This window comes from Perissodus microlepis, chromosome 4 (assembly GCF_051167445.1).
Source record: "Perissodus microlepis isolate ML-2025 ecotype Zambia chromosome 4, ASM5116744v1, whole genome shotgun sequence".
Classification (NCBI taxonomy): domain Eukaryota; kingdom Metazoa; phylum Chordata; class Actinopteri; order Cichliformes; family Cichlidae; genus Perissodus; species Perissodus microlepis.
The window spans coordinates 3,677,026-3,702,241 of NC_140464.1; the positions used below are offsets into that span (position 1 = coordinate 3,677,026).

A 25,216-nucleotide genomic window follows, 5' to 3' on the forward strand; every position below is an offset into this window, starting at 1 on the left:
TTGACTCAGCTGCACTAAATTATGTTATAAAATTTTATCCTTGGCAACAGAAACTTAGACAAAATATTGTCACAAGATTTTTGCTTGGTTGTGCAACATGATTTAATCTCCCCCTCCTGCCCTTTTGTTGATCTTTTTACCATCTGGGCTCTTAGATCTTGGAAAAGGCTACAGCATCCACCATCCTACAACAAAAATACTTTTCTTTGGACTTCCTGGTTCATCTCCAACTTTCCTTCATGATTAAAGCTTAGAGTTCAGGTTACACTGGACCATCCTTTAGTTATTCTCCTTGTCCCGAGTGCATGCCAGTAACTTTTATCTTCCGTTTTTAGTATTTTAAGGAGCTTGGAAAGAAAAGCAATTGGACTTCTTTAAGTTTCTTGAAGACGTTTCATCTGAGAAGCTTCTTCAGTTCTAAGACCAAACGGTGAAGAGTCCCAGATTTTAAAATCCTGGTTGGAGTTATCCCTTCAGTCTTCGGTAGTTGGCAGTCTTTCCCTGAGAATAGTTCTGTTCAGGGGGTTTGTTCCTGTTGTTAAAAGGACGTTCTTCATCTCCACTGTTGCCATGTGTTTGCTGAAAGAACCATCTTGGTCTTTAATGATTGAAGCATTTTAAGGACACCATTGTCCAGACTAGGCACTGTATAATTAAAGTTGGAGTGGTTTAAATAACTTTAACCTTATCAAATACTTTTTAAAGTTTCCTTGCATGCTAAAACATGTGAAGCATATTAATTTCTGACCAACTTCATATTATTAGCTCTCTGTAATACAGTGCCCTTCAGAACCTCATTTAGTGTCACGGTGCATTCAGTTTTGTGGTTTCTGTTTCTTATCAGGGTTTGATTGGTGTGCCACAGCCTGACCCAACATCTCTGTACACGAGGCAAAAACACCAGTAGCTGGGCCGCGGTTACCTGAACACTTTTTTGGCATAAGTGTCAGTTGTTTCCCTCCAGATTTCAGTCCTAGAGTGCAGAAGACTGCTTTATAAGAGAGTTCTGGTGACGTAAAAGCTTTTCTAATACGATGTTGTGTGCATAATTTGGTTTTCCACTGTTATACTAACCTTACCGGTTTGTTCCTTTGGAAAATGTGCATGTGAGGATGGCTCAGACACAATAAAGTAACCTGAACCAACGTTTTCTGATGGATTTTTTCGTTTCTGTAGATTTTGCTTCCAAGGAACAGTTTTCGAATGAAGTCTAACGTCTAATTTCTTTTAATTTTTTTGTTTTGAGTGGTCTTCCGTAATAGTTCTTCAGGCTTTCTGAAGGTCTTTCAAAGATTTTCTTTGGCTACTTTTCACTTATCTTCAGTCCAGTCCTTGTACCTGATCATTTTCAGGAGTTGTCCTGTTAAGCCACTTAACATTAATCTATGAATCATTCAAGGACTAAGGGATTGAGACAAAAGTCAACATCCCCCCCCCCAAACCTTTTGGGTTTGATAGGCATAAAATAGTATTTTTCACCAACAAGGTGATTTCTGAAGTCCACAGAAAACCAGCATACTCTGACATCTGTGTATAGCACGTCCTTAAAGATAGAAAACTGAGGAAACGGGACAAGTGGAAGACTGATAGGTCTAGAGAGATGATGAAGTCAGGAGAGGTGCAAAAGTCAGTGTTTGTTGTATCTCTCCTGACAGCTGTCTGTAAAACATGGAGGCTCTGTCATGGTTTGGGACTATATTTCAGTCAGTGGTGTTGGAGATTTGTCAAAACTGATGGAATTATGAACCCAGAAGATCTGTCAGACTTTCATCCACATTTTTAGGCTTAAAAATCGAGCTGCCCCAATGACCCCAAACCCACTGAAAACGCAAAAAAAAAAAAAAAAAAAAAAAAAAAAAAAAAAAGCATAGTAGAACACCATCAGTCATTGATTGGCTTCCAGAGCCTGAACCTCCATTACTGAAGCAGTGTGGGATCATCCTTAGACTGGAACAAAAGGCAGCCGACATCCAAAGAGCCTGAATGTCAGTGAAGCCTGGAGAGCTATTCCTTATGAGTACTTAAATTACAAGAAAGCTGTCTGAAAGAGTTGTGGTGCTGTGAAGAATTAATTTGGTCAAATGAACAACTTGATTTTTGTCTTATATTGTTTTTCAATGGCTGTTGGAACCTATTTCCCCGTTTTCTTAACATAAAAACAACAAAAAAGGAGGGGTGGCTCAAGACTTATGAGATCACCAACTGAGCATGTTAGAGAACATGATAAACATGCTTTTCTCACCAGCTGACATATTTAAGGATGTTCCAATGCTGCCCCCTGGTGGAGGAGTGGAACTATAACCACAGTGTTTACCATTTACTGAAAGGGGGAAAAAAAAAAAAAAACCACACGCACACTATATAGATGCACCACGGAAGCAAAAGATAAGGGGGGAAAAAAAAGGGACGTTAAATTAATTTATTTAAAAAAAACAAAACAAAAAAACAAAAAACAAAAAGCATTTCTCCACTGAAGCAGAACAAACATTTTTGTTTCCTTTTACTGTTGGTTGAAACATGTACAATCAGGAAGAAAAAAAATAAAAATAAAAAGGAAACAGACTCGCTGGGTCGCCAGAACAGAGCAAAAGTTAATTAAGCAAAAAGGGGGGGTTGGGCGGGGTTAGCCAACACCACAACGTCAACACAGCCGGGAAGGACCAGGAGGAGGAGGAGGAGGAGGAAGGTGTGAGGAGAAACAGAAAACAAAAAACAAAAGGGAAAATAAAACACGAACATTCAATTAAGTGCAGGTCTGGTTGGGACAAAGCAGTCTTTTTTTTTTCCTCTTCAATTTACATTTAACAACGTCTGTTGTCGGACACATGCAAGGTCAACATCTGGAACTACACAAGGAGATTTCATATGCTTATATCGGTTATCTGTGCACGTATTAAAATATGTAGGCGTAACGAAGCAATTTCATACGGATATGTCAGAACGAGGGAAATAAAGTTTATGAAAAAAAGTTACACTGTTTCACTGAACAGAAAAAAAAAAAAAAAAAAAAAAAAAAAAAAAAAAAGAACAAAACCGAAAGTGAGATTTTTATCTTGGTTACCGAAATGTCACCGACCTCACCGTTTTGTACGCTTCCTTTAATTAAATTATTTCTCTTCTAGGTAAGTGAAAACACAGTTTAAAAAAACCAAAAAACAAAGACCCTACGCTCCACATTTTGAACAACAAAATACTGCATATCTACGTACAGCTGCGATTAAGGAAGGTCAGTATCATGAGAGGCTAGCTGCCAGAGTTTCAGGAATATTGGCTCCGAGTTGATCCCTTTCTGAAAGTCTAATTTAAATTCATTTTTTAAATCTAACCACTGAATGCTCATCGCGCTCGCCGCTTGGTTGGTCACGTCACGCTTCCCGACGGGTCAGTGGGGAGAGATGTTCTCTGTTGGCTGCCGGAGTCTCCGATCCGCTCTGAGGTAGATGCGGCAGAAAGGCAGCATCCAGCCTGAGCCGAGTCAGGGCCTCTCCTAGTGGGATCACTTGAGGTCAAAGGTCAGCTCTTAAGTGTTAATTGTTGTTAAGGCTTCCTGTGGTCTCGCTTCAGTCACTCTCCAGTTTCAGGGGCTCAGGGGGGTGGGACACCTACAAGTTCACCTTTGTCCCGTTCCTATATTTTCTTCTCAACCCACATTCCAGTCTTTAAAGGGGCAGACAATTTTTTTTAGTTAATCTTTGATGGTGTAAAACAAGATTATCCAAAATGAAAAGGAACAGAATCTTCTCCGTTTGGCACCTCGGGCGGCTGTGGTAGGAGGAGGAGAAACAAAACTAACAACAAGGACGAGAGAGAGAGAAACTGTGGATTAGGAGGGGGAGCGAGTGGTGGTGGTGGCGCGCTGCGTGTGGAAACGAACTAGTTGGGTTGGCTGCCTTGGTCGTTAGCTGCCGACGAGACTGAATCTGGTGCGCCGGCCGGGGCAGGCTCTTCTTCCGACTTGCTGCGCTTGGCTTCCGGCTGCTCGGCAGGCTGGTCCCCGTTCTGCCGCTTGGTGGGGAGGGAGGCCGAGGCCGAGGCGTGGGCCGCCAGCAAGTGGAGGGGGCTTGCCACAGCTGAGGCTGTTTGGGGGAAACAAGCAGGAAGACGAGGGTTAAAAGAGGAAACACTTCACTGTTGAGCTGTGGTTCAATAACATCTAGAAGCAGAAGGCCTGTGGGGAGTGTGGTTTGGATCAGCTGCCACAAGTGAGCACACCAAAAACCTTTTCAGATCCAGAGGAGGCAGAAAAATTCTCTGTGGCGACGCTGCTGCTGGATCTCGTGTTTAACTTCAATTTGTGTGGTTTGTTCAAAATAGTTCTCATTTATTAGCCTTTGTGAAACCCAGCCCACTTCCCCCTCCCCTGAAGCAAGCTTTATTCTGATTGGAGGCCTCACTGGGGCTCTCTCCCTCTTGATGCTTAACAGGTTTCAGGTTTAACTTCAGTAAAATAAGGGTAAGTTTATTTTTATTTTGTCCTCTAACATCCAGATGTCAAAATCCAGAAGGAAAAGAATAGTTGCTTAAATGTCCAGTGACTATTTTGGCACATTACACCAAAAGCAACAAGAGCGCATGCTTGTTTCTAAGCTTCATACCCCATACACCACCAGAAGTAAAAGCAATAATGTCTCAGTTCCATCCAAGCATCTAAAACATCTCGACTTGTGCCCTGAACCAGCCTTGATGTCCCTGCTAAGTGTTCCTGTGTCTCACCTGAGCTGGAGGGTCCCTGGATGGCAGTGGTGATGCTATGGGTGCCATTCTGTGTGATGGCCTTAACAGGCAGCTGGTGTTGACCCATGGGGGCCTGCTGAACTATGGTAACAGTCTGCAGGGGGGTGGCTGCTTGGGAGCTCTGGATGATCCGACTGGAGGGACCTATAGAGGTGATGGTAGGAACCGTCTCTACTTTGACTGAGGATGAGGAACACAAACACAAACGCCGGCTTTAGTGGTGGAAACTCATCGCAAGTGTTAGAATGAGGTATGAGCAGGGCTCAGTCAGTGTAGTGACACCAAACAAACACCGAGTGTAAGTGATCAGATCTGCTGAGGCGCTCAGTGTTTGGGGTACAGCAAACAGCGAAATGTTTTCAGAACAACACCGAGGTGACTTTCATGAAGCTGTGCCAAATCCTGGGGCTTCCCCTCAACCTGTAACGCGTCCTTTACCTTTCTCAATATGACACGTTTGATCATGTGACTTCAAACAACTGTCAAAGTTTAAAAAAAGGCAGAATCTCAGATTAGACTGTCACATTTTTGAGAAACTTTCTAATCAGATCACTTGATCCGATTAGAAAGTTGATGCATTCAAATATACTGCGACCATGAATGGCAGCAGCAGCTGAATGACTGGTTAAAAAGCTGCTGCTTTTAACCAAGTGAAACTTTGGAAGACGTCAAGTCTGGTTCAAGAAATATTGTCACAGAAAATAAATACAAGTTTGTTGAATTTCCAAGCTTCTGGTTGAGATGCTAAACTCTTTAGCTCTTGGAAGAAGACTAGGAGTAACCCTTGAAGTTGAGTTTGTCACATATCAGACGTGCTTATAGAACAACACGAGTGTGTTTGCATCAGAGGTCAGTGATGGTGGTCTCTGCAGCTACTCATGGAAAAACCCAGAAACTACTGAGGTATCAAAACTCGTTATTAAGGCTACAGCGGGGCTCAAATGTCTTCCTGTGGAAAGAGTTAGTCTTTTAAACTTGGTTCTGTTCTGCTACTAACTCCTTTAATTTCCTGTCATTTTATTATGATTACTCATTTTGTTGCACAGTACAAGTCTGTGTAGAGACTTAAACTGTACCTCCTTCCATCGCAGGTTAATGCAAATCTTCCTTTACTTTAGATTCTCTTGTCATTGACTGACTGTATTGCACAACTAGCCGAGATGAACAAACGTGGCCCATTAGATGAAGACCCAGGTTAGATTATAACTGTGTGCAAGTTTTAATAAACATCTGACCAATACTGTAAGAGGAGCAGTGATTCCCGAGGACGAATGGACGGACAGATGGACACCTCGCCATGACATGAGCTCAATCCTTTGACTGGATGAGCTAAAAATGAAAGCGCGTGTTAGAAACTGCTGGAACTGGATCAACGTGAAATCAGAGCCGCCCCGCTTTAGCTGTTGATAATGGAGATAACCCTGCAGATTAAAGGGTCATGAACAGTCTAAATATTGGTCGCTTATATTAGTCTATCATATTTTTAATCATGTTTCTGAGTTGTGGAAGAATAAAAGTTTAAGAGCAAAGCCACTAAATTATCCAGCCTATTAATTAGTTAAAAAGATTCAATGTGGCTAATCACGGTGACCCTCAGCATCTTCGGGCCCACAGAGCACAGTGGGGTGTCCCCTGTTGTATGAATGCTACAAGCTACATGCTAGTGAAAATGGCGCCCATGTCTTGTTTGAAGTCTGGCACCTCCTTCGCTGCTCATCTTTTCATTATAGGTCAATATTTCGCCAAAATCTTCTTTAAATTAGTAACAAATTAACAACAGTTATTAATACTGATGAAGGAAATCTTTATTTTACATGGTTAGGAGGAAAATATCTCTTCAGGAAACCGTCCCCAATTCTTGGATTAAGGTAATATTGTGTAATATGGTGAAGAATTCAAGCAGGGTTAGAAGCCAAACATTTCACTCTGACAAAATTCAAAGCCAAAACACTCCTTGTAGAGAATTTAATGCCCTAGCTGCTGGCTCACCTTTGACCTCCGTGTGCTCTCCATTCTCCTGCGTCTCGCTCTTGATGATGGTGGCTGGCTGGGCGATGACAGTGGCGGGGCTGAGCGACCCTGCGGGGATCTGCTGCAGGACGTGGACAGTCTGGACAGTGGGCTGGGAGGTGCTGGTGCTCACTGGGGAGGCCATGGTGTAAGTCACTGGCTTGATGGTTTGAGGTAACTGACGCTGGACTGCTATGAGTACCGGCTGGTTGTTAACAGGCGAGCCTGGCACAGCAAAAATCGAGGTGCACAGAAGTTTTAACACATTGAACAAGAAACAGAAAAGAGTCGCGCAGTCAGTATGTGTGGCGCAAAGTGTCGTCTCACACCTGGTGTGTTTTGTGCAAAGCGTGCTTCCTTGATCACTGCCAGTTTGGGCTGGACTGCTGTGGTGGACACTGGGGTGGGAGCAGAGGAAGTCTCCAGCTCCAGGGGAACTGGGGAGCCCTCTCGGGAAAGGCTGTCAGGGGTCTGGACACCGCTGGAGTGCGCAGAGAGCACCCCTGAGTGATTGGGAGATGCCGGGGCACTCCTGAGAGTCAGAAGGAGTTGTTGGAATGAGAAAAATCACACCATGTCCGCTAAAATGTACCATTAAATTTGTCACGGAAGGACGCAGCCAAACCTGGAAGAGAGGGGTCCATGTGGGGTCCTGAAGCAGGGGACGCCCCGCGGCCTTCGTTTCCTGAAGGCCTGCTCGATGAGCTTGGCCTCCGAGGACGGGTCTATCCTCCAGAATGAACCTTTGCCGGGCTCCTCCTGCGACCGTGCCACTTTGATAAAATAACGGTTCAGAGACAGATTGTGACGGATCGAGTTCTGCAACAGAGAACAGTCTCGAGTTACTTATTGATGACTGAGGTCACGTGTGTGACCGTCTCTGAGGAATCTGTACACTGAGGCAAAGAAACGCACCTGCCAGCCCTTATCTGCTGTCCTGTAGTAAGGATAGTTCTTTGTGATGTGATTGTAAATTCCATTTAGTGTGAGCTGCTTGTCCGGAGCCAGCGTTATGGCCTGGACTATCAGCTGTGCATAGGAGTACGGAGGTTTGGAGTCGTCCTGTGGGGAAGGGACAAGGAACGCAGATTTAGACACCAGAGCAAATTACCTGTGCAGTGCACATGAAGCAAGCTTTCAACAGACATGAATACATAACACTGCTGACATGGGTCACTTTTCCCACAGTGACTGAGCGTCGTGATAGATTTTAGCTCCGATGCTGAAGGTATGCAAGAAACTAGACTAGAAACAGCTGCAGGCTGCAAAATAACCTCAGCTGCTGGTAATGTCTGACAAAAACCTGAGGAGGAGAAGGAGAAGAAGAAGGAGGAGGAGAGGAGAAGGAGACAAATGCTTCAATCTCATTAATCTGACCGTCACAGCGTCCTCATCTTAATTTCCACCTTTACATTCATGTTTGCTTCTTTTACAGCAGCGGCTTTAAAAGCTGTAAATTAAAAGCTCTCAGCTCGTCACCATTTAGTGCAGCTGAGATGACCAAAAGAGAATCTTTGGTCAGAAGTTAAACTCATCAGGTGTTAATAGGTGAACCTGTAGAAGGACTGTTAATGGCTGCCAGCAGCTGCCTTTATCACTCTCACCATCTGCTTTCAGAGGCATGCAACAGTTGGTTGTTGGCTTCAAGTCTAACGGTTCATCCCGTGGGGGCATCCGCAGAGAGCCTGCAGGCCAGCACGAACTGTGCATCGCAGGTTATACACTCAGACGCACATACTAATTCAGGGTCGAACCAGGAGGCATTCAGATGCCATCAGGTTAATAAAAAGGTTGTTTCAAGCCGTTTCACTATAAATCACCACACATTACATACACGAGTCGGTGAACATCAATAATAATTTGCATTTTGAGTTAAAGGATTATGATTTTATATTTCAAGAACCATATTCATTCCCTATTGCATGTTATCCATAAAAGATATCTCTCAAGGCAGCAAGGAATGAGTTACATAGTCTGAAGTGAAGTGTGACGCAGGAAAGTGAAATAAGTGATTAAATGTTGGACCAAGGCTGAAGTTTGGAGCGGGGTGGGAATTCTCACCTTGGGACTGTCCCCTCCAGAGGCCTCTTTATCGTTCTCAGGCTGGGAGTTGTCGTTTATGAGCTGCAGTTCTGCAGAGCTCACCATGCGACCACCCATCCTGTAGCCTGAGGAGCCCGCACCCCGAGGGCTGGAAGGGCAGGAATTAGCAGCACTGCAGGAACAAAACAAAAGAGGACAGTCAGCTGCCAGGAGATTTTATGCTGAAGCATAAACAGCCAACATTATGTTTGGATTAAACCTCAACATAAGCACCTGGTATTTTTCAGAAATGGGGTCACTACATTCGGTGGCTCTGCTCATCCGCAGTCTTTGCTGCAGTGACACGCTTTCTGACGACATCTATGCAAATCGCTCTACCACCCAGATCGTACGGGAACACTGCAATCACCACAATCAGGCCTAAAGCAGCGCAGCTTTAAAACCTTAATCAAGCCTAATTATCTGGTGAACAGTGTGAAAAACCAGGAGCGAACAGGCCTAATGTAAAGGATGATTTGCATATTTCATGTCTGGTTCTGGAGATGCGGGTGCACCAAACAAAATGCACTGCCTCACGACCCCTGCATATACAGCACCTGCTGCCTCGAGCGTCGGTCTAAATGTTTGTTTCTTAACAGCAGAACACTCTAATGTTTACATTTTACAGATGGCGTAGATGTCAGAAGAAAGCAGCCATCTGGCTGAGAGGATCTGAGTGTGAGAGATGGATCCGCTTTCCTCTCTGAGCCCTGTGGCTGGAGGACTAAGCTTAAGCTGATCAATATACAGTGAACATGTCGAGGTCAGCTGACACCTTAAGGTAAACTAAAGCAGCGTGGGAGAGCGTTCTATATCCCTGTGCACTGATCCAGGATCAGGCACTAATGTAAACCTAAGTTAAATTGATTGAATATTGATTTTTGCTTATTAAAGGAATTCTAGTACATACAAACATACAATTTTGTTTATGTGAGAGTTTGTCCCAGTTTTAACTCTTTTCCATCGTTGCCTGTGTCGGGTCAACTCATAGTTTTTTAAAAACACAATTTTTTTGAATTCTCCCACATTTAAATTCAGGGTTCTCTTATTAACACACATCTCTCCTGCATAAATCTATGCAATATGCACTCTGGTTAAATACCCAGCATTCACCTGTGAGGCACATTAGAATTTGCATATTTAAGCCATTTAAAAAAAATAAAATAAAAAAAAGGAGCATTCAGACTTCAATCCCACATCTACTGCTGAATACATCATTTCCAGTAATGAATACCTAATGGTGCCAGTAGGCGATGGCAGAGGGCTCATTAGGTGAGCAATGTTTTCTGGAATGTTGATGGTCAGCGGGGAGATCTGGGGCTGCACTGGCTTCACGGGGGACTCGGGCGCCTCTCGCTTCACTTTCTTCCCGCTGGACAGGGCCGTAAATGCGATCTTGATGTTTGTGCTGGGGAACCTGAATGTGCACCTGCAAAACAGGGAACCCACAGATTTTAAAAACTCAGCAGCTGTCAATGAAAACTGTAATTCAAGGTGACATGAACCTCTGACATTCTTGGTTTAGAGGTTTGTGAGGTATTATCCAGCGCTCAAACTCATTTACACTGTAGGCCACATAAAGCACGCCAACGTCTGTCAATGAACAGAAGTTTTAACTGCACATTTAATCGCAGAGATCCCAACATAAGAAGAAGAAGCACAATTACGACCGTAAGTCTTCAATATTTTCAATTTTTTTAAAAACATGATTGAGAAATGTTGCTGTAGCAAACGAAAGAAATCTGTCAATGTGATTCCTTAAATTGTAAGAAATAAGTGGGAAAATAAAAGGAAGAAACTTTCTGTCATTTAACGATTCATCTGTTGCTCAATGACTTTGATGCAGCACGAACAGCCACCGGTTTACAGCTGAGAGGCCCAACATTTGTGCTCTCCTTCAAATCTTCCAAAGCCGTCCAGTGGGCCGATTTTGGCCCCCGGGCCTTACGTTTGAAACCGTGGAACGGCTTCCCTGCCTCGCTTTAAAGGAGAACGCGGTGGCTTGATGACACCGTGATGTGTGCCTGCTGTGGTGAGGAAGGGAGTGGTGGCCTCACTGCAGCTAAATATATAACGAGCTTTAAGTGTCGACACAATACAATCACATGTAATTAAGGAGAAGATATTTTAAGTATTAAAAGTAGAATCTCACAATATGAGTCAAGAGAAAAGGCGGTAAAATTATTGGATACTTTAACAACCACCACATCGTAGGGTAGGACTTTATTTTTTTATGTGGGTCTGGAGGTAAAATGCAAAATTGAATTCATTCTTGCAAATTTGCCACACACAGTTATAGCAATCTAATAATGCCACAGAGGTAAGAGATATTAAAGCAATGCTTTGGCTGGAGGATAATTACTAAACAGAGGCTGAGGTAAGAACATGCAAATGTTTTGACATTTCACACCCTGATCATTGAAACTCAGTGAGATATCCAGAGAGAAAGGAATCCTTTTCCAGAGAATTTGTCACTAGAATTATATAGACAAAACTACACGTGCTCGGCCATGGAAACCCACGCCATGAAGCCATGAAGCTCCCAGCACAGTTTTTGTGCCGATGCCGGCGGAGGATTGGAGCTCTGCGCTTATAGAGTCAGAGTGTTGGTGGAGTTGCGTTGGTCCTCAGACATTCCCGATCAGCTCTGAGTTTTATTGTTGCAAAGAGAAAAAATTTAAGAGTGAAGAAATTTAAGAGACTTGTTGCAACAGCAGCATCCTATTGCAGTACCACACTCAAATTCAGCGAACTCTTTAGCGTGACCCCGTCTTTCACAAAGGTTTGTACAGGCAGACTGCACAGCTGAGCGCGTGATTGTATACACCTGCAGCAGCGGGAGTTCAAAGATTCAGACAGGTGTGGTCCAGAGGTTGTGAATTTTAGACTGGCTGATATATGAGATCTAAAGAAATCCCAACAGCTGTGGATCTCACAGCTGTTTACTCATTTTCAGATTTTTTATTTTAAACTACAGGATAAACAGAAATACTGAGTGTTGGTTTACATAAACAGTCACACAACGTATACAAAACTGCATATGAAGAACAAGAGGGACTAATGTTATAGAGTGCTGCTGGAACAGGGAAGGAATGAGCGTGTCATTGACCCTCAAACTGTCTGGGGGGGAAAAAAAAAAAAAAAGAAGTTGTGGGTGTGAGAGTTGACAACAATAAATGGGCTGAGATCCTCTGGTAAATCTGAGGATACGCCTTATACAGCCATACAGTGACTATCATGAAAATCACAGTTTGCACAGCACACACGAAAGCCTGCTTCATAAAACAAAACTAAACATTGGACGGGTAATTATTAATTAAAATCCCAGCAGTTATAGCTCAGGAAGTTATTTAAGACCGTCACATCAGCCACATGTAATATGCAAACAGTGTGGGACTTAATTCACTCATCTGTTTTATCCAGCTTCCTTGCAGCCTTTATTTATTTTCCCAGATTGCCTTCCAACTCGCTGCAGGAAATGCAGAAAGTGTTGTTGGTGCATCGTCAAATGAGGAAGTGTTCAACAGACTGTGGTCTCTTCGATTCTAGGTTAGATCTGCTACATGTTCCGTTTTTCTCTTAGTAAACGTGGTTATCGCTGCTCTTTTCATTATTACAAAAATACATATATAATAACAACGTTGCTTTTGCTGATGGTCCAGTCCATGGAAATCAAAGGCTGCCAATTCCTTTGATCGTGGCAGCGGGGCTTTTACACGCCTCGAAAAACTAATACAAATACAAACAGTTACACCAATTATCCAGAACTGATAAAGACATGGCATCAATATAATCTTTTCAACATCCGTCCCTATACTGCTGAACATCATCTGAGGAGCAATCAGGCGTTTCGGGAAACCGTTTAGTTTCCGATAAAAGACTGAAGTTTTATTATTAAAACTGTGGCATCACAGTTAGGCTCTCTTGCTGTTGGTTCATTCAGTCTTTATCTAGTTCAGGATTGGCACCTGCAATAGATCCCATTTTTTATAATAACGCATTAAATTTTGTCCAGTTCATTTCAGCCCATCACAAACACACACCTGCCTGGTTAATGCAACAAGAGTAATGTATTCACATGTATTTAGTGCTTAAGATTACAAGTCACATTTAAACCATACATTAACTTACATCAATGGCCAACAGCCTCACCAGTCGCCTAATAGGCACGTCTTCGATACATGAGGGAAATCTCTATAGGTAAGGTCCCAGCCATGAAAACCACTGTGTTGCTCAACTCTGTTATTGATGCTTAAAAGTTGGTTCTGAACTCAGGCGACCAGATGCACCAACTGGTCATTACCAAGTCTCAACATATGTACAAGAAATCCCAATGAGACCAAAACGGCTCCCTGTCAGACAGCTCTGTGAGCACAGAAGCCCCACTCACCCGCTGTTCAAATCTTTTTTCGAGGGGCAGCTAATCACAAGCGAGTGATTAAAAAGAGGAGCTAAAACAAGCCGCTTCAGTCGGTGGATGAACCGCAGGCCTCACCGAGGCCCAGGATTACCTCAGTTTCACCAACCGGCTGGCTGTTGCCTAGCACCTGCATTGCAAATTTTTCATTTGTGATTTGTAGCAGCTATGGAGGATCAACGAAGAAGAAAAGACAATTTCACTGACACAGAAATGGGAAAATAAGGGAAGTAAGACTAAGAACACACTGGATGGGAAGCGGTCCAACACTCGGTCAGGAAATAAATACACCATTAAGCTGCGTTCTGACTGAAAACAATGCAACAAAAAATAAAAAAAAAAAATAAATAAAAATAAATAAATAATTCATCCACTACCCCAAAAAAAATAAATCTTAGCAGAAACTAAGATTTCAAGTGGATGTTTTTAATGAAACGATTCTGGATTTGACAGCAGCTTCACGGCTGCCGTACACGAGAGGAGATGAAGGGAAAGAGTCGAGAAGGAGGTCTCGCAGCAGTCACAGTCTGATTAGAAAGAACTCTTCTAAATGGCTGCCTGACACCCTGGAGACCGTGCAGGGACACATTTTACTTAGCTGAAGTCTGCCAGGCACAGCAGGGTTTTTTTCTGCCAGGCCCTCACTGAGCTGGCATCTGCTGAGAGAACTCTATCCTCGACACCTACATCTCAAATTAGCTTTGTCGCTAACAGGAGGAGACTGAAACACTTTTTGGAGCCTGGCTGGTGAGGTGAGGGGGGACGCTTTGATTATTCATGCACCCTTTCCAGGAAGGGTTGTGCCTTCCCTGTAGATCTGTTAAAGATATAGAAGATCCTTAAATAAACATCAGACACTTTCAGCGAGTAGCAACTGACAGGGTGGGAACAATGAAATCTAAATATATCAGTAAATCATAAAATCTTAAAAATAATTTGGTTCCTTTGTCTTCGCTGCACACCATCCTGCTGTCAATGAACACTGCTGCATTTTGAAATATATATGATACTTCTGCTTTCTATACTGCACAGGTAGGCCATTAATCAGCTGGTTAATCAACGGTCAGAAAGTAGCAGTAGTATAGAAGGAAACCATTTTGATAATTTAACAAATGTCTTAATTTGCAGTGGGAGTATTTTTAAGGTACTGTTTGACCAAAGTTCAATTCAATTTGATGATATTTACAGCACAAAATTCCAACAACATCGGGTGGGTTATATTGTAAGGTAAAGACCCTGCAATAACACAGAAAACCGCAACAATCAAATGACTCCCTATGAGCAAGCACTTAGCGACAGTGGGAAGGAAAAACTCCCTTTTAACAGGAAGAATCATCTGGCACAGCGAGACTCAGGGAGGGGCGGTCATCTCCCGCGACCAGTTGGGGGGTGAAGTTAAGCAAACATGTTAAGGACGTCTTGAAGCCTCTAACCAAGCAACCAGTGTTTGCTGTTAATAATCGCGGTGCACAGCGGTGAAAAACTAGTAACACGCAGCTAGCGTACATGGCACGTGTCGGGAAAGTTTGTCAGTCGCATAATTTATGCAGCAGCAAGGAATCCAAGTTGTAGCCGGAAACTCCTTTTAACCCTACGCTGTAATTTCCACGCGACATGAACTTAACAGTTGTGATGTAAGGTTACGAGGACTTGGTTACAACACAAGTTGGGACAGATTTCCCGCAGAAGCGTAAATCCAGCCGGACTCTGAACTTTGACATAGTTCCACAGCACTTACACTGACCACATAACAACAGGTTTCCATGGCGCTATAACAGCATTTATACATTAATGGAACCATTAATGTTTTTTCCCCCTGTCATACATTGAGACTGCTCCAGTTGTGGCTGCTAACAGAAATTGCCGCCAATGTCAATGTGCTTACAAGTAATTTATCGGAGCCAAAAATGAACTTTTGTCCTACTTTTAGCTCTGTATGATGTTAGTGAGAGGGTTATCACTAATATGATGACAGCTCTGGCTGCCAAAATTGAAACCCCCACCTGCTGTTCATATTTTTGCTTGCTAAGGGTAACCAATCTGATGAAAGTTGGCTTACGAGGAATTTAAGTTCAGCAGGGTTGCTGCGTTTGCTATCCGTTAGCAGTCGGGGGATGGGCCGTCTACCTGCAGAGATGGAGGCAGTGAGCAAAGTATGTGGAACAACCAGTCGGTGGGCCTCTCGTACTTGTGCTGTTGTTGGTCCATCAGCCAGCCGTGGAGAAGAGCGAAGCTACTGTATAAAAAAAAAAAAGCTGAATTTCAAATGTTCACTGCAGCCACTGTCTGTGCTTTTCATTCTGTATTTTTTGATCTCGGAAACTTCCCCCCCCACAGTCCTCCCATTCCCTTCCCCTTTCTGCCCACATGTCAATCAATTAGCATTCGGCAGACGCATTTATCATCAGCTTCCAGCGACGTGCAGTGAAGATTCTGAAGTGCTGTGCACTGAATGACCCCAGACGCTGTACAAGGTATGTAAGGATTGTGATGACAGGGGCTACTTCACTCTTGATCCACAAGTAAAATTACAGAGTTTCAAAAAAGGATGAATGCAGGCCACAAACACTATGCTGAGAGGATTTAACACATCGTCGCATCATTTACCAGACAAACTGCTGCCAGTCACAGACACAGTAGTGACATAAACTTAAGGACCACCAGGTAAGTTTCAAATATGTTCCGAAGGATTTTAGGTAATGAACGAAAACATTAACATCCAATCAGAATCAATCTGTCATTTCTGCTCATGACTAAATAAACAGATTAGAAAAATATCAAACATTTCTGTGTTGTTTGAAATGATCAGAGGTGGCCTAATTTCAGAGGTAACAAAATGACACTGTTTGCAAGATACATAAAGTAACAAGTGCTAATCACCTCGGCTACTCTAATATCCATTTTCACAGTCTGAATGAGGCTCAGAGAGGGGAAAGCTGTTTACGGTATCCAACACCCCCCTCCTAACATGCAATCACAGAAGCCTTTTTATTTCTCATTTTCCTCTGTGTGAATAATGAGGCTTCAACTCAAAATGCTCAGTTGCTACGCTGCTAAGCTGTGAGGACGGCAACAAACAAAGCTGGTTTCGCTGAAGACTTTCGCTTGATGTTCACCCCCACCCAGCCTGCACAAGAGAATGTAAACAAAAGAAGACAGGAAGAGCACCAACTTGGAGTGAATTTTGGGGTGTGGGAGAGGACAGGGAAGGGGGAGGGAGGATGGGAAAGGGAAGGCTGTTGCTTTTTGTTCACTCCGTTTACATCACCAAAAAGGAATCCCTGGAATACAACCGACCTGTCCCCTGAGCCGCGGCTCTACGAGTTCTCTCATGCTGTCAATCTGCTTCCTCAGCTACACCCGTCTTATCAGTGAGGCTCTTTTAAGGGTCTTCTGTGACATGAAGGTTACTTTTAAAACACGTGAGCACGAGCTGGGTGGTGTTCCATTCATGGAAGTCGTATTAACCGTGATTATAAGCTCACAGTTGGCCTGATCAATATGAGAATTTGACACCCCTGCTGTTCCTTCCTTGATCCTTGTAGTCCTTTTACATATGGGAATGCACTGATCTTTGTATGCTGCCGAAAAAGAGCAGTGCAGAAATGTATTCAGCTTTCAAACACATGCCTGCAGAAAAGATTTTTCTGCAAAAGGACAATTTGGAAATTGCTTCAAGTCAGAACAAGTCCGTGTTGTGTAAAAAGTGTTTTCATATTGAGATGTTGCACAATAGCTGAGAGCAGTGTGCAAAGTCTGACCAGAGCTGGCAGAAGTTTGCAGGCTTGTCGAGATTGCCGGGCACTGCAGTGAATAAACTGTAAACACTTTCTTGCACGCTTAAATCCCAGATAACCGCTTTGGCAAAATGGAAACCAGGAGGTTTTTTTTCCTCTTTAAACCGAATCACACGCAAAAGGCTGAATTAAGGTTTGGAAAAATCTGGGTTGAATACAATACACTAAAAACGGCACATTTTTAAGACATTTCACAAACTTGCAAATTTTAAAATGAAAAATTAATACTCTACATATATTTTTCAAAGTTTACCAAATTGCTTCAGAGATTTACATATATTATTGTATAGAAATTTTAAAAAGGGAGTCCAGCAACAAATATTTATGTTGAAGGTGAGTTTCGGATAGTAATTAAAATATTGCTTATTTTAATTGTTGGGTCTCTTCACAGATCAGAAACATTTCGAGGTGATGTCTTCAAATACTTCATTTCTAAAATTCATATATATTTTAGATTTCATTCATAAGTAGAAAAAAATGTAAATAATCACATGACAAAATAAAGTGACACCATTATGAAAACCGAATCAGTACAAATGAAGGAATGATCGTTAAAACTAGCACATTTTGGGAACTGGCCAATTAAATTAAACAATAAATGACTTTTCTTTTTTTTTTTTTTTTAAACCATAACTGAGCATTTAAAACATTGATTTACTGGTCTGGCTATTTCCTGGCCAGGGCTGGTTTTTGGCATATACATTTCAATATTTGGCATTTAAAAAAAAGAAAGGAAAAAAAAAAAAAAACAGACAGTTGTCCCCACTCTGGGCTGGTCAGCAGTGTAGCTCCTACAAATCTGTCAGAATGAGTACATGTCACGGGTAAAAACCCCGGAGCCCAGAATAGCACATTCAGCAGAGCTGTGTTTAAAGGTAAGGTAGCGGTTATCAATGAAGTTGCAATAAACATCACAATGTGACCATGCAGCTCCACAACCATGCTCCTTTTGAACAACTTCCCCATTACACTGAAATCCAGAATAATGAACTTTCCTGCAGTAACATTTGGTGAAGGCTGGGCTCCACCTATGATTTGGAGGCTAGCCTATCCTACCATTTCTATATTAGTAGACTGTAGGCAATATTATTTTTAAGCTTGCTATATTACTTTTATATAATTTTTTTTGAGCAGTAGTTAAACTGGAAATGTGTATCGAGTCCTTATACCAGTTATCAGTTTCCATAATTACTAATAATTCATAGCCAATTCACCAGTTCTGAAAATGCCAAATCAGTACCCCAAAAAATAATGCCTTAAAAATATTACCTGTAACTGTGTCTGTATAAACAACATGAGCTACATTCATACAGGGATTTACTGGAACAAGGAAACCAAACTGAAGTACCAATCAGACCTGTCCCCGGTCTGGCAGATAGAGTATTTCACAAGAAAACAACGTCATCAAGCCTAATAGTTAAACAATGGCGAGAAGCAGGCTACAACCTGCAACTCGGAAACCAGCCTCTCAGGACATCAACATATGTCAGAAAAGACGTGAATTTCGTGTTTAACAGTTGGATGGCACACACAGCTGTCCTGACCTCCATATGTGCGGACCGAGGTCAAAGGTCCTGCAGGTTGAGCTGCTGTGAGCAGACAGGGCGGGGACGCCAGGTTTGTTTACGTTTAGGGGTCAAACAGAAGCTCCATTCAAAGTACAGGGAGGGAGGCTACAGCTAACCGCTAACTAACGTGTTGACATGGCCGAAATGACGGATGTTTACAGTATCACGAGAATGCATTTCTCGCTTAAGGGTGTCCACGTGACAGAAAGAGAAAAAAACACTACCATTCAATGTCAACAACAGCGTCCCCGTAGCTACGAGTTAAGTTGATTATTTTTAGCTAACTAGGTTAACTAGCTAACTATGGCTGAAATGTGGTAGTTAGGCAGGCGGCTAAATAACACTGCTGCTAACAAAAATGTCAACAAAGAAAAATGGCATTGGGAACAGGATGCGGGGTTCTTGCTAACATGCTAAAACACGTGGTGCTGTCGACTCCACTGCTAGCCTACATAAACCCAATGTTGTTAACTTTAGCCGCCTGGCTGCTGGAGATGGGAGCCCACATGTTCACTGAGGGGTAACTTACATTCGTGGTAGCTGCAGAGGAGGGGCGCCCCGTCTGAGGAACACTCCGTCTACAAACACCCCGTTTTTACCCAGACATTTCAGGTAAAAATCTCCGGTGCCGTCGTCGGTGAATATCTCCAGATGCCTCCGCGAGATGAAGCTGGAGTGGCCCATGCTCACGTCCACGGAGCCCTGCGACGAGTTCCGGCCGATGGTCACAGAGCGCTTTTTCATCATGTATTCGAATTCACGGCCCTCGAGCCGGGCAACCGGCCCAGACGATCCGCTCACCACAGCCATGTTCGGGTTAAAGTCTCTAAACGCCAAAAATACCGGGGGGCAACTAAAGCACCGGAGTACGGACGCCCGACTGTGGTCCTTCAGAGGCGCGTGTAACTAAAGCAAAACTACAAGAGGGGCATCAAATCCAAAACAGGAATCTAAAGGGGAACATGCGAGGCCAGGGACAGCGGCTCCGACCCACCGCCGAGAGAAAGGCTAGCTACCAAATCGAGCAAGGGGAGGATATGGCTTTACTGACAGCGCTAAAAGCCAATCACGAGCAGGGAAGCTGGTGCGGTTCCGCGTCTCCGACCAATCACACGTGAGAATTAATCCGAGGACAGATTCAAGGTCGGTTGAGGGGCCCATATGGCTGGGTGGAGAGCTGCAAGCTGCGGGGGGACGAAAAACGAGCAAAGGAGCGGATCGATGGGTCTACACGTGCAATCAGTCGCAGCAATCACCCCCTCAACCGATGATCTATAATCTGCGAGTGTGCGTCGATATAATCGATTAATCGAGGATCCAGGGCGAGAATCTGACGCTTATATTGTGGGAGTTTGCAGGATTTAGCTCGGCACGGTCTGCGAGGGGTATCAGCGCAAAGCCACCATGCGCCGTTTCTCTTCCTCCTCCACTACAGAATCCACGCCTGGTTTTGCGCAACGCTTCCTTTGCAGCATCTTGTTACTTTGTAATATGAGGTTAGATATATTTTTAAGTGATTATAGTTACGCTCTGTAATCAGTACACACATCTGGCGGCCATCACAGACAGGCAGACCTCATTTTGGTTTGCTGCAGCTTTGTAGCCCCGCGCTGTAACGGTCTGCAGGTGAATGACCTCCATCTGCATGCCACTTGTTTGTAAACAGTGGCTGGCACAGGCGCGCACGAGACTAGTCAATGCATCTGTCAGACAATACGACATCTGATCAGGTGCGAAGTGATAATTAGGTGTTAACAGCCTGTGGGTGCATCCACGAGGTAAAGCCAAGGTTAGTTAACATATCAATGGTTTGAATACACAGTTGGTCAGAGTGTTTGGAAAGTTTAACAAAAGGAAAATGCTGGAATCTGCAGCAGTTTAAGCAAACAGATGATCAAGAATGAAGGAGAAAAAGCTTGGAAATCCATGTTTATGCAGTAATAAAGATTCAGTTTTATTTTGTGGACTTGATAATATAGCCTTTAGTCCCGGATGGCATATCACAGAACATCAAGAGGCTAAAGTAAACTTTGGGTCGTTCACTTTGGGGGTTGCTTGAGACAAAATTACAGCTGTTGGCTTATGTGGTGCTGTACGCTTGGGTCCACCCTTCGTTTTCCCAATGCTTTGTCTATTTTTTAAAAATTTAAATATAGCACCAAATGCCAACATCAGTTGCATCAATTATGTTTTTTTTCCTTTTGTTGTTGTTGTTTATATTGCAATGTAATCTGTACTTGTACGTTAAAACCTTCTATGTTCTTGCTCTTCCTTCGGCTGTGTTCTTTTGGGATTCTCACAGCAGATCATCTGCCTCCATCTCACCCTATTCACACCATCCTCTGTCACATCAGCCCTCTCCTTCACTCCACGAATCTCCTCTGTGATCTTTTCCTCTTGCCTCAATGCTCATCAGAATTTCCCCCTTTATGAGGTTTGATAGATTTGTTATATATCAATGAAAAAAAAAACTAAAGCAACACTGAAACCAGTATGAATCGCAGCACTAAAGTTGCAGCCACCAATGCTACGTAAAATAAGTCCTGCACCGGCCCCAGACAATTACAACCTGGCCCGCTGTCTTTCAGAAAGAAAATTGTAGAAGAAAATCAGTAGCAGCATTATGTTAAACAGTCTCAAAGCAGTCTGTGACTGCAGTGAGTCAGAACTGCTTTTTAACTCAATTCCAGTCAGTCAGAATCAGATCCAGCTGTCACGCCTCACTTCCAGTTTCAAAAACACCAACACAGCAACAGCAAAAGTGCTCAGCAACAGGGTTCCTCCACAAACCAGTGGGTGACATCCAAGTGGCTACATCCATCTTTCAGACTGTCAATGGGCCAAGCATGGGGACACCTGTCACACCTGTGAGTATCTGAGGGTCTGTTTAACATCATTTTCATCACTGGACTGTGAGTGAGAGGGCCCGTGTAGATGTTTGCATGCCTTCCTGTTTTTTGTGACTTAGTCTTTGGGTGTTTTCACACCTATAGTTTGTTTACTTTGGTCCAAATCAGTCGATGATTTCTTTTTAATTTGTAGCTTTTTCCCCCTGTGGTGTGGTTTGTTTTCACACAGAGAAAAATGGAATTGAACTCCAAGTGAACCGACATGCATCACCACAGACCACATTTGAGTATTCAGTCTGCTGATTGGCCAGATGCGTCTGGGACAGGAGCAACAAAAGTAAAAACAGGAAGAAGGTGTTGTCTTCTGGACTATTGGAGAAAACTGAGAATTTCTGTTAATTTCACAGCTAGTTGCTAGACTGTACAGATCTTTACACATCTATAGTACCTTACCATATCCCACATTATCCCAAACTGACACATACGCACATCTGAACTCCGCAGTTGTGCAAACATCCTTACATTACGATGCACCAGCTACATGTGCCCAGATGGCTAAGTTCACGAAGATTTCAAAGAAATATAAAACTTTAATTATACTCAGGTTTGGACATGGAGAGAAACTGCTAGAGACACAATGGCCAAGTAAAAACTGACATGGATGTAGTCATTGTGACTTGTAACAGATTTATGGAAAATACCATCAAGGCTTAGCTTCATCATCCACATTTGAGTTATAAAAATAATCTTCCTTATAGTGTTGATCAAGAGCAACCTATCCATAAAGGACAGATATTTTGTATCATTCTGTAAACATATTTGTGCTGTAAAGCTGGACATTTTAATACGGAAATCTGAGGGGTCTGACTCACTGCTATAGCAGCCTCACGTGGCCAAAAGAGGAACTGCAGTTTTTTGTTGCCGCTTGCTTAAAAGAGGTAAAGGAGTAGAAATAAAATGAAGTAATAGTAAAGATTAAGTAGACATAAAAAAGATAAAAATAAATAAATAAAAAGGACCATTTAGACCATGCAGGAACTAGAGTAAACGGGGATGGCTTTAATTTGGTTTTAAACACTGATACCTCTGGAAACATCTAAATGGCTCTGGTGAAATTCTAAAATGTACAGGACAGATATAAAGATATTTAAACAGGAACAGGAGGTTTGTTGAAAACATATACTTTAGAGGTTCTCACTGGTTATTTCCAACAGGTTGGAGATTGATATCCACATAAAATACTATGCTTTTGTACACTTGGAAGGGTAATGCATTTGCCTTGACTGAAAGTTACTCAGGGTCAATTCCTTTTTGTTTTTAAATGTCCAAAACAAAGAAAAGCAACCTTTTTGAATAAACCTCAAAAATAAATAAAGGCTCACCTGTTGGTTTATTCCAGTGTACACGTTATACATGCGCACCTGCCACTTTGTTAGGGCGTGGCATGGTTTATGGTGTCAGACAGACTGGTCTGAGTATTTTAGAAACTGTTGAACATTTAATGGTTTGTGGAAATATCCAATGAGTGGCAGTTCTTTGAGAAAAAATGCCTTGCTGATGCCAGAGGTCCGAGGAAAATGTCTGCTTTGAGCTGATATGAAGCTCAAGAGTAACTGAAATAACCACTAGTTACCACCAAAGTTTACAGAAAAGCGTACTGGAAAATGTAAATCTCAATTTCAGCTGTGAGATTTAAATAGTAAGTTCATAATTTGGTGTAAACAGCATGACAGCATGGGTCCATTCTGCCTTGTGTCATTTGTTCAGGTGGTTGTTGTTGTTGTGATGCGTTGGGCCCCTTTACTTCATAACCACACTGCGCCCTGATGGCTCCTTCCAGCAGGACAACACACCAGGTCACAAAGCTTAAGTCAAACTGGTTTCTTGAACATGACGATGAGTTCACTGTACTCAAACAGCCTCCATGCTCACCAGATCTCGATGAAACAGAGCACCGTAGGGATGTGATGGAACGGGAGATTCACATCAGAGATCGCAGCTGACGAATCTGCAGGAACAGTGTGATGGTGGTTGAATCTATGCCACGAAGAGTCAAAGCAATCCAGAAAGTAAAGTAAAAATGGGGTCCAACCCAGAGCTAGCAGGGTGTACCTAACAGTAAAATCAGATGTAAAATTAATTTTATAAAATGGTTTTACTGAGATAATTTTGTACAATTGCAATGACGCAAACACAAGAAACTATTTTTATTTTTATTTAACTATATATTGATTAAAGACATAATCAGCTGTAATTTTACAGTATAGTTAATGTAAATTTCCACATGTGTAATAACTCAAACAGTTTTATTTATAGGCTGTAGCCTCATAAACACAAATATTATTTCCACAGATTTAATAGAGAGAATAGTTTGGCCAATTCTGCACTCAACTGTAAGTAGAATCAAAATAAATACAGGGTCACTTTCTCTCCAAAAACGAGGTCATGTGGTTTCATTTCTTCTTCCTTTTCCGTTCTGCAGTAGTGTCAACAATATTCCAACCAGAGACATAAACCTTACTGACCACTGGGGGGAGACATACACCTTCCCTGGTGCTGGAACGATGACATCATGAAGCCAACAGCCATTTTAAGCTGTTAGGCTGGAGATAATAAACACATTATGATCACTTCATCGCCTGCCAAAAGAAAGATTTATCTGCCTACTGCCAACACAGACATTCATCTGCTTTTTAATAACAACATTCAAAGAGTGCAGCTTATCAAAATAAGCTTCCTAATGGGCTGATGTTTATCTGATAATACATTAATACACAATAGAGATTTTCAGTAATTGATAGTTCTCAAACATTAGGTTACAATTCATGATTTATGGACTCAAAATGATTCATTGACGCCTAACAGAAACCACGGCAGAAAAACGAAAGACAAATTTATTCTTCCTGATCTTTATGCTTGTCATACTTTCCGTAGTGACAGTCAGGCCAGTTTTCGCTACAATCCAGGAAGAGTGGCATCCACTAATGGCTAGAAAATATTGGACAAAGCTCTTTAAAACCACAGGCGCTTCTCTGACGTGGTGTATGCTTTACCATATTGTGCTAACCACCCAGGATTGAAATTTGAGTCTCATGGCCTCATTCTACCCCCTCATAAACAGCGTGTCACATGGGAAGTGCAAGTATTGATTGTGTTACGTGTGGCTGTGATTAAGATTGCAACAACATATACCATGTAGGCAACTTTGGGATTTTAGCATAATAGAGAAGGTGGTGTCCCCAGGGGGAGAGGAGCAGCTGAGCAGGAGGGGTTTCCATCTCTTTCCAAAGAGAGAGAGACCCATTACGCCTCTTCTCCATTTCCTCTCTCAGGGGCAGAAACCAAATGGACACATTAATAACAGTTCGCATGTCTGAGGGAGCTAATGGCGCCTTGAGTGCTGATTAAGGCTGGGAAGAATTGGGTGCGGAGAAAGAATATTAGTTTCACTCCCTTTAGTGACTGTTGCGGTGCGTAAACTGAATCCAGCATTCAGGTTGCGCATTTTTGTTTCTTTTTAAGGTAAACTACTTTAAATGAGCTGCTGGTGTGCCGCTGTTTCTGACCTCTCTACTTACATTTCTTTGTGTGAGAGCGTTTAGACTGGGTGGATCTAACTAAAATTAACCCCAACCCAAAACCCACAGTGCCAGTTTGGCCAGTTTGAGGAGCTACCACACAAAGATCACACGTCAGTCATCCCAGAGCATATTTAGTTACTAGTTTCAAAGGCTTACATGAATGTGCAAAGTCAGGTTG

At 42.7% G+C, this 25,216-nt stretch overlaps 1 protein-coding gene across 1 annotated transcript; it reads right to left on the bottom strand.

Annotated features, from left to right (window-relative positions):
* Nucleotides 1-2,404: 2,404 nt before the first annotated feature.
* Nucleotides 2,405-19,834, bottom strand: foxk2b (forkhead box K2b). Its single transcript, XM_084925120.1, has 9 exons — nucleotides 19,138-19,834; nucleotides 10,061-10,255; nucleotides 8,806-8,959; nucleotides 7,660-7,806; nucleotides 7,370-7,563; nucleotides 7,074-7,276; nucleotides 6,724-6,969; nucleotides 4,714-4,914; nucleotides 2,405-4,076 (listed from the first exon to the last, which is right to left on the bottom strand). The coding sequence occupies exons 1-9, from the start codon at nucleotides 19,416-19,418 to the stop codon at nucleotides 3,874-3,876; spliced, it is 1,824 nt and encodes a 607-aa protein (XP_084781246.1). The 5' UTR covers nucleotides 19,419-19,834; the 3' UTR covers nucleotides 2,405-3,873.
* Nucleotides 19,835-25,216: the final 5,382 nt, after the last annotated feature.